Source organism: Gigantopelta aegis, chromosome 15 (genome assembly GCF_016097555.1).
Source record: "Gigantopelta aegis isolate Gae_Host chromosome 15, Gae_host_genome, whole genome shotgun sequence".
Classification (NCBI taxonomy): Eukaryota; Metazoa; Mollusca; class Gastropoda; order Neomphalida; family Peltospiridae; genus Gigantopelta; species Gigantopelta aegis.
In genome coordinates, this window is record NC_054713.1 from 19,618,750 (window position 1) to 19,629,383 (window position 10,634).

A 10,634-nucleotide genomic window follows, 5' to 3' on the forward strand; every position below is an offset into this window, starting at 1 on the left:
ACTTCTGAAGCAGGCATTGATTTTCTATTTCGCGTAATTTTAGCACGCGTCGCCATTTTGTTCCCATGGCGTACTCGATAATGGTCACGTGGTATACCAACATCTGTGACGTTGAAACAGGAAAATCCCCTCTAAAAATAGATTGGACCTCGTCTGCTTAAAGGAGAGGACAATTAAGGCAGTTGGCCTGGTATGCATATTCAACGATATATAATGCACATTATTGCTTAATATCAACACGTATAATCGTATAGTTAATTAATAAAACGGTTAAATGTGACGGCTATTATATATAACGGGCGCAGCCATTTTGTACCATCTCAGTGAGTACGCCCTCTGGCAAGCTGGTGGTTACGTAATACTTAACGCGTAACGTCCGGAATGAGCCTTAGAAATAGAGAAACACAATCTACCTGGTTTTTGCAGGATGATAAATAGTCATACATTGCAATGTTCTGTAATAATACACATCCAAGTAAGCCAGCAATAAGTATATCCAGCACTATATATATCTATATATATATATATATATATATATATATATATGTATATATATATTATTTTTCAATACAAAATAAAATACCATTGTCAAAGTGGCTACACAACAAGTCGAAACAATTAACAATGTTTTGCCCATGCATTAACCTATGTACTGAAATGATACACGGAGTGTTTTCTTAGTTAATTGGTCTATGCTGTTAGTTGCTTCTACCTGTGATTCCTGATTGGCAGGTGTGTATTTGATTGGTAACCAGACGAGCCAATTAATTGACGCTGTCTAGACACAAAAATACATACCGGTATTGTGGAATATTACCTGTCGCCCCTAAAATTGCAATGGACATGGTTTATTGCTGTAAATAGTTCTGTAAAACTATTGATTAAGTAGACTTTTCCATCTAAAACCACAGAACTGACCAATTACGTAGTCCCAAAGAAAAGAAAATTACCACTTGGGTATCGTGGGTTGTCGTTTTTTCTCCAACGTAGCATATCAATAGGCCTAATAGTGTACATTTTTCCTTTGGATTATTTAACAAAGAAAAATACTATAACCCCATTTTGTTCCGTTAATGCAACTTGAAATATATTTAGTTAAATAGTTTATTATATTGTTACGTCATTTAGGCTATTTTACAAGTCAGGTTGATCAAAGAGAAGCGCCTTGTCGACAATTACTGCTTTTGTTTACACTGTACATACAGGAGATGGTTAGGAGCTGACGTCACTTCGCCCCAAGCTATTCCACCGGACGTCACAAAAACGAAACAAAATGGCTGCCCCCAGTTATCAGGAATAATCATGTTTTTTTTATTAACTCTAAAATTACGCGTTTTTCATTTGCTAAAGTATCAGTATGTGTTGGTGGTCTGGGTATGCATCTTTCCAACACATAAGGTTCTTGTTTGAGTTGACCCTACCTTTAACGGTTTTTTCTCGAGGGTACGCGCCTTTTTAAGAAAAAAACAAAAGGCATTTCGTGGTTTTACAAACATCAGGATTACCCAAAAACACTTCAGGTGAATGGAAATGAGTATTCTAAATAATAAAATATAAGTAAAGTGCAATTTTATTTGTGAAAAAATGGGTTTAATAGCGAAAAAACACCGCCGTAGCCTAATGGTTAACAACTAGCCGTTACTAGGGCGTGTCCCTTTAAGGATCCGCGGGGCCTGTAGCACCAATAACAACGGGGGCCCCTTCCCAGGATATATATTTTGCAACCCCTCGGAGAGGGCGAAAATGATCTAGGGAAAATAAATGTACACATCACCGCAGACCCCCTGAAGCGCGGGACCCGTAGCACGTGCTACATGTGCTACTAGGATAAACCGGCATTGTTAATGTGTATAATATGTACTTTAGATTTTAAAAACTGTTTTATTGATGAATGTTTGTGAAGAACGTGTTTAATATGTATTATGTACTTCCGATTTTAAAAACTTCTTGTTAGAAATTATATTGTGACCAATTTTTAGGCTATATATATATATAATTTATACATTTTCGAAACTGAAAAGATCAGGGTCTGAAGGCTTTGACAACATAATGGCCGTGTGTGTTATGTAAATAGGCTATCTCATTTGTAAGTTGGTGGGATAGTGTGAATGGAGGTTTGGTGATGAGTTGGTCTTATTAAAAAAACCTAAATCAGCTTAAGAATAAGGCCTATATAACAGTTGATGCTGTTCAGAACCAGCACTCCCAGTCCCTGATTGCTGACGGTGAATGTATCAGCATCCAGGTACGTCAGCATCTGTTCATCAATCGTTACCTTGCTCAGCTTCGCCAGACTTCCGAAGGTATTCGCGTGCAATGACGTCATTCCGCAGTTGATGACGGAAATGGACATTACATTAATGAGGTTGCTGAAAAGAGCTTGTGGAAGCGATCCATTTGTCCTCACGTTGATTAAGGCGAACTCTCCTCTGGGTGATGGGGCGGTGTAGTCTTTCTGAATGTTCACCCCGTATAAAGTATCCGAGGAAAGGTTCAAGATGCTGCCACCAAAAATAAGTAGCAGATTTAAGCTGTTCAAATTTCGGAAGGCATTGAACTAACCTTAACTCATCAGGGGCCTTATTGACTAAATACTCGTAACTTTATGATATCGCAGTGCACTGAAACCCCCCCCAAAAAAACAACAAAAAAAAACAAACAAACAAAAAAACAAACCCAACCCAACAAAACCCCCCCCCCAAAAAAAAAACCGAGAAAAAAAGAGAAAGAAACATGCAAAGACTATACTATACTAGTATATATTAAGAGAGCCTAAGGAAGCTTTGTGAATTAGGCCCCAGGTCCATAGTAACAATATGGGGGTTGGGGTGGGATATATGCACATTTTGGGGGTTAAAAAAGATAGTAGGTAAAAAGAGGAAATGTGGATCATGACAACAAGTGGGCAGGGCCTGTTCCTATGTAAATGGATATACACAATTGTTTTATTGATGAATGTTTGTTAACAACGTGTTTAATGTATATTTTGTACTTAAGATTTTAAAAAAATGCTTTTTTGATGAATGTTTAGGAAGAACCTGTTTAATGTGCAGAGCCGTTTTAAGGATCCGCGGGGCCTGTAGCACAAATAACAACGGGGGCCCCTTTCCAGAAGATATATTTTGCAACCCCTCGGAGAGATGGGGAAAATGACCTAGGGAAAATAAATGTACACATCACCGTGGACCCCCTGAAGCGCGGGTCACGTAGCACGTGCTACATGTGCTACTAGGATAAACCGGCTTTGTTAATGCGTATAACATGTACTTTAGATTTTAAAAAACTGTCTTATTAATAAATGTTTGTGAAGAACGTGTTTAATATGTATTATGTACTACAGATTTTAAAAACTTCTTGTTAGAAATTGTATTCTGACCAAGTTGTCAAGGATCTTGGGATGATTTGTACAGATCTTCCTACCGGTCATGTAGAAGATATTTTAGTTGATTTATAAAGCTTTATATTTTTACTCACCTATACTTGTACCATCTGGACAGGTCTCTGGTGAAGTGCAGTTTTTATTGTAGTATGTCCGGACACGCATTCCTGTGATAAAATAAAATAAAATATATATATATATATCTTTTGGGGGTGGAGTGTGTTGGGTTTTTTTGGGGTTTTTAAAAAAATTATTATTTAATTATTTTAATCAAGATATATTTCTAGTAAATTTTAAATGATATTTATATTAGTGTGACGTTTGATGTGCTTTGAAAGTGTTAGCCGCTTAAGAATAATCTGTTATTTACAATAAAGGTATCATAAATGTACAAACGTTTATTATTATTACTGTATTTAAGGGGGGAGGCGCTGTTTACAGATGTGAACATTTACGAGCTTAGAAAGAGTACGCTGAAAGTTGTATAGAACAGTGCATTGTTGGGATGGTGAGGAAGAAAGAAGGAATATTTTGTTTATATTAACATCACACTTTAACTACAGTTATATAGTAAAAAAAAAAGTTTGTTTTATTTAACGACGCCGCTAGAGCACATTGATTTTTTATCTTATCATCGGCTATTGGACGTCAAACATATGGTCATTCTGACACTGTGTTTAGAGGAAACCCGCTGTCGCCACATATGCTACTCTTTTTACGACAGGCAGCAAGGTATCTTTTATTTGCGCTTCCCACAGGCAGGATAGCACAAACCATGGCCTTTGTTGAACCAGTTATGGATCACTGGTCGGTGCAAGTGGTTTACACCTACCCATTGAGCCTTGCGGAGCACTCACTCAGGGTTTGGAGTCGGTATCTCGATTAAAAATCCCATGACTCGACTGGGATCCGAACCCAGTACCTACCAGCCTGTAGACCGATGGCCTGCCACAACGCCACCGAGGCCGGTCTACACACAGTTATATAGCGTCCGACATATAGGGTTAAGGACCACAGAAATAATGAGAGGAAATCCGCTGCCGCCATTCGTGGGCTAATCTTTTCAATTAGCAGCAAGGGATCTTTTATATGCAGCATCCCACAAACAAAGATAGTATATATCACAGCTTTTTATTACATCAGTCGTGGTGCACTGGCTGGAACGAGAAATAGCCCAATGAGCCCACCGACAGGGATCGAGTCTTGACTGACCGCTCATCAGGCGAGCGCTTTACCACTGGACTACATCCCGTCTTGGATGGTGAAGAAGACACTAGTTGAATGGAGCAGACGGGACTGAGTGAATGGAATGAGGCTATGCTAGTTTGTATTACACATACCGGTTGAACAAATCATATCGCCTTCCAATGATATTTTATTATCGTCTGCAAACTCCATCCACCAGAGTCTGCAGGTACAGTTCCAGTTGATGCAGTTCAGAACCAGTATCCCCAGTCCTTGATTGCTGACGGTGAATGTATCAGCATCCAGGTACGTCAGTATCTCTTCATCAATCGTTACCTTGCTCAGCTTCGCCAGACTTCCGAAGGTACTCGCATGCAGTGACGTTATTCCGCAGTTGATGATCGAAATGGACGTTACGTTAACGAGGTTGCTGAAAAGAGCTTGTGGAAGCGATCCATTTGTCTTGACGTTGAGTAAGGCGAACTCTCCTCTGGGTGATGGGGCGGTGTAGTCTTTCTGAATGTTCACCACGTATAACGTATCCAGGGAAAGGTTTGATATGCTGCCACCGGAAATAAGCAGCAGATTTAAGCTGTTCAAATTTTGGAAGGCATTGGCAGCAAGGCTAGATATTTCACAGTTGGATATTCGGAGTTCTGCTACCCATGAAAAATCTGTGGATGAAAGACCAATTTTATTATATTATCAGCTTAGAGTGTTAACGACAAGATAGTTATCCTTTTAAAAAACCGTATTTTTGCATGAGACAAGAGTAGAACGGACATTTTGTCAAGCTCATGTAAAACGTAGACCTAATTTTTTTCATAGTAAGAGAGTATTTTCAAATTGACACATGAACAAATTTTAACTCTCATGTCACTATATATATATAGAGGGCTTAGAGAGGCGAACAAGGCGAGAGGGCAACAAAAAGTTAGTTTGTATTTGTTTAACTACACCACTAGAGCACACTGCTTTATTAATCATCGGCTGTTGGATGTCAAACATTTGTTAATTCTGAGTGTTAGAAAGGAAATCCGCTATATTTTACCATTAGTAGCAAGGGATTTTTTTTGTATGCACCATCCCATAGACAGGATAACACATACTATGGCCTTTAATTATGACATACCAGTTGTGCTGGCTGTACCAAGTAATAGCCCAATGGGGATCGATCCCAGACCGACTGCACTACATGCATGTACTTTGCTACTTGGCTGTGTCCTGCCCCCAAGACCGTGTGTATTCAAAGCCAACAAACTATGTTGTTCAGTAATGTGACAAAAACAGCCCAATAAATAAATATAAAAAGAACGTTGTTTGCTATTAGATTGTTGATGTTTTTGTTAGTGTTCTATTTTTGTTTTTTGTGTTTTTATTTCCAACATGTACTTAAGATTTTATTACTATTCTGAAAGGATTTAATTTTTTGAGAGGTCTTTCTGTTGTGGGGCCATTCATTCACAATTATTTTATCAACATTTTTGATGAGTGAAGAAAGGAGTCTAAACATGCGAAAGGCATTTTATGAAATATATACACTTTTTGGTGCAGTCGTTTGGTAATAAAAAAAATATATATATTCTGTACACGTGTGAAAAGGTTGAAGATTATGAATGCCATGTCAATACACGTACACATCCACCCCTCAAGTGTCGCTTTACAAACTTTGGCCAGTTATTTTATTAATGTGATTAAAAATATATACATGTATATATTACAGTTACGTAATATGAGCTAGGCAATTACATTTTCATGATTCAAATGATGTAAATTTTCTGTGAAAGATGTTTTACTTTAACACCAATAAACCAGTTATTTTTGACTGATTGTTAATCATTTTTAATGTGTTTTTATGTTGAGTTTGCAATAGTGTGTAGGTTATGCGTATATCGTCGCGTGAGAGACAGAAGGTTGTAAGCGGCAGAGAGACCTAAAACGTCTTTTCTTTTTGCATATTCGGAATCGCCATCCCTGATTACATATCGTCACGAAAAATCGTAGCTGTACCCTTAATAGCATCGCTTATATAGAAGGATTTAAATGGTCTTAAGTCCACCATAGATACCAATTTGCACGAAAATAGACGTAACTGACACGGACTTAACTCGATTTGCTTTCTGTGATTATGTGAACACTGCTGGTCGTATGTGGTAGATACACCGTTTTGTTTGTTTATCACTTGCCATCGGGATTGTACAAAATAACTTTTACTGGCCCGAATCCAAAAAAACATTGGCCTCGGGCCTCGGGCCACCGTATTCTAGAAGGCCTGGGTAGATACACCGTTTTTAAATGCAGTTCATTATATAATTATAGTTATGTCTGATATAGGTGGTGTGTGGCAAATACGACCCATAAGCATTATTTGCTATCGGCCTGTTATGGAAATTAATTTAGAGCATACATTATGTCAATTTGTTTATGTGCTTGAATCCTAAAAATAATGTGACTTGTCCTTGTGAGAGCCCGGTGTGTCGTGGATAAAATTTTGATACTGCATGTAACGAACTATTTGACAACAGACAAAACTCGTGTCTGTAATTATAAATAGGAACTGCAGTAACATTAATGTTTGAACGGTGTACTGTTTTATGTGCATCATAATTATATTTGGTGAAATTTCTTGGGGGAAAAAAAATCTTTTTTGAAGTGTTTTTATGGAAGCAGATTTTCCAATATGTAAATTATATCTATAGATACAATTTTAATTCATAATAATGTATTATACGACCAACGTGCAAGCATAATTACACTGATTTGGATGTATTTAATTATATGTTACTGATTAACAACAATGCACATACAAATGCAACTGTAATTTAACTGTACCATACCACAGACAGGATAGCACATACCACGGCATTTGATGTACCAGTTGTGATGCACTGGCTGTAACGAGAGAAATAGCCCAGTAGGCCACCGACGGGGATCGATCACAGACCGACCGCACATCAGGTGAGCGCTTTACCACTCGGCTTTGTAACCACCACCACCACCACCACCACCACCACCACCCAAGAGGGCAAGAAAATCAAACCTGTAAATGAGCTGGCATCCAGAGTAAGAGCACCACCAGAGCTGCATTCCATGCCCAGACTTGGGGCGTAATTTGCATCAAAAGTTACCGACGTCATACTACCGAAGTTTATTGCATCGACTGATGTAAATGATCCATTGACATTGGTTACTTGTAACCTCTGTGGTATGGGGGTCAAACGAGCTTGCATTCAGAGGAATAGCAGAAGTGAAGTCGCACGTGAAAATTCCCAACTCGTGTAGACACCCAGTGGGAACGGTTAAACTTTGAATTTGAGTAAGCAGTCCGAAGTAAACGAGACACCGTACGAATAGCATTACCACCGTTGTCTGGAAAACAAACTAGTGCCGTAACACGTTCAAAGGTGATCTTTTAGTTTCCAATTCTTTACGTGTATGTATTATTTTACAAAACTGGTAAAATATAAGCGCCAAAATAAAGGTATTAAGACGACAAAATATATTGCTATCAAAATTGAATATCTGAGCACACCAGAGCATAATCATAATAACTTTAGTGACATTAAGCACATAAGCTTTGATAAAGTAAATTTAATATAAAGTTGAGAATGCCTTAATTGTAAAATCCAGACCATTTAAAATCGCCACTAGCCCGACAACAATAAATCCACGAGAGAAAGTTCTGTTTCTTTTTGTTTATATTTTGCATTGGCCCAGTGGCTTCGCTAGATCAACTGTTTGTCCAAAACATCTTTGTGTTTAATGCGGCAGTAGGTCCGGATTAAACTAGGATTACAGGTGAGCTTTTATTTAGAAACCGTATGTCAATATTTAAAATACAGATGGATAACCTCGGAACACCGAGTGTTCTAGACGTCATTTCTACACGTGATTTTCGCGACGCTTAGTCTACATGTTGAGAAATCATGCTGCCGCCACAAAATTTAATGTTTAGACTATGGTACTTCTGCTAAATATCAGCAAGTTATCTTAATAAATATACACGCACACAAAGGACAGTACGCACCAAGGTATTTGATATACCAGGTGAGTCGTAACATACTGGATGTATTGGACGGATTTTTGTTTTTAACGCAACATTATTCACGACCTAAATAAGCTAATTAATGTGCTATAAACAAAAATCAACAAACAAAACTTTTTTTTTTTTCTTTTTTTTTTCTTCTTTTTTTTTGGGGGGGGGGGGCTCGTATGTGTGTGTGTGTGTGTATGTATGTGTGTGTGTGTGTGTGTGTGTGTGTGTGTATGTGTCTGTGTGTGTATGTGTGTGTGTGTATGTGTGTGTGTGCTTACCCTCTCTTCAGAAAATAAAATCTGAACAAAACATCGTAATGTATTAATTTATATAAACTATGCAAAACATGATACAAGATTTTTCCCATTTTGTTATTTTTCACATACTTTAAGACTTGGTGAAAATATTTAGTTTGCACAATCAAATATAACAACAAATCAGAATGTATTAGGTGATACAAAGAAGGCATCCAATCCAGAAAAATAACCCTTCTATTTGTGTCTTACTATTCGTACAGAATGTAAATATATTCTTTACAAAAACATAACATAACAAACATACGTACTTTACTAACACTTACAAACAGCCCAAGGGGATACTTAATGGGTGTCGTGGTTTGCATATGTTCGTGAAACAAAATAAAATAAATTACGTTTTATTATTAATATTATGTACATACACTTAGTAGTTTCAGAATTATTTCCAGGAAAGGAACAGACTAGTCGACCCACGATCGATACAACATAAGTGTGTAACATGACCGTAACTAGTACCAGTGTACCATGCAAACGAGGATGAAAAGAGGTACATCATCTTTAAAGAGATAAAGTTTGTTTTATTTAACGACGCCACTAGAGCACATTGATTTTTTATCTTATCATCGGCTATTGGACGTCAAACATATGGTCATTCTGACACACATGGCCTTTGTTGAACCAGTTATGGATCACTGGTCGGTGTAAGTGGTTTACACCTACCCATTGAGCCTTGCGGAGCACTCATTCAGGGTTTGGAGTCTGTATCTGAATTAAAAATCCCATGCCTCAACTGGGATCCGAACCTAGTACCTACCAGCCTGTAGACCGATGGCCTAACTTTAAAGAGATTGGGCAGCATACTATCTTATAATTAAGGCTGTTTAACTTCTATGGTCTTTGAAGTGGCATTTCGACAATTTTATTCAACTGGAACGGGAGCTGAGCTTAATCATGTAAAAATAGATGAATGCCCCATTTGATACCAAAGATGAACCTCTACTTTGCAAGATCGCAAAAATGTTAGAGATGTTTTATTCCAGTGTCATGTTCGCCGTTGTTCAATCAAACTTCTTGTATTACAAGCTACAAAAAGGATATAATGGGTTTTTTTCTTTCTATTATTTCATATTTCACTGAGCTTTGATTGATTTGAGTACCCATTTCGTCACACTTGGTTATAACAGACTGTCTTAATTTGATCTGAAAACATCCAATAAACTGTGTTTTGGACTATGGTATAATGCAACATGATTAAAGAAATACTAACTCTGTGGATCGTCTGCCTGTGGGTGCTGCTATCGGTAAAGTGCTTAAACGTGCCCCCGGGATGCAGTTACGCCAGCGATATCTTCACGTGCGATTACAGATTTGCCTTGCCGCTTGACGCCAATCTATTCGACCCTAAGCCGCAACGACTAAAAATCATTGAAATAAATGGTTTGATTTCGTCTGCTGATCTGATCAACTTTGACACTATGATGGCGATGACCTTTAACCCACTCTACGCTGCAAGTCTGGAAATTAGATGTACCCAGGGCAGTGGTGGCATACTGACCTTCACCCCAACTTCGTTTAGTGGATTCGGATGGGTCAAAGAGGTTATGATAGTTGACTGTGAATTCACACATATACCAGAAGGTGCGTTCGCTAATTTTGGATCTTTGAATAGCTTGCGCTTTGAAGGTGGAAATATCGACAATTTGCATTCAGGAGCTCTGAAAGGTATGAACCTTATTAAAGATTTCGGAGCCCCGGTACCGAAAGGTGAGTTTATCAT

General features: G+C 38.0%; 1 protein-coding gene across 1 annotated transcript; it reads right to left on the bottom strand.

Moving 5' to 3' along the window:
* Window positions 1-2,146: 2,146 nt before the first annotated feature.
* LOC121389703 lies at window positions 2,147-7,701 on the bottom strand. The gene is made up of 3 exons (XM_041521353.1): window positions 7,605-7,701; window positions 4,773-5,238; window positions 2,147-2,501 (listed from the first exon to the last, which is right to left on the bottom strand). The coding sequence occupies exons 1-3, from the start codon at window positions 7,699-7,701 to the stop codon at window positions 2,147-2,149; spliced, it is 918 nt and encodes a 305-aa protein (XP_041377287.1).
* Window positions 7,702-10,634: the final 2,933 nt, after the last annotated feature.

Excerpts from the sequence above, each read along its gene's own strand:
- LOC121389703 (XM_041521353.1), bottom strand. The coding sequence starts at position 7,701 with ATGACGTCGGTAACTTTTGATGCAAATTACGCCCCAAGTCTGGGCATG. Across the intron at positions 5,239-7,604 it reads GGATGCCAGCTCATTTACAG|ATTTTTCATGGGTAGCAGAA; the intron begins GTTTGATTTTCT and ends TTTCATCCACAG. Across the intron at positions 2,502-4,772 it reads TGCAGACTCTGGTGGATGGA|CATCTTGAACCTTTCCTCGG; the intron begins GTTTGCAGACGA and ends TTTTGGTGGCAG.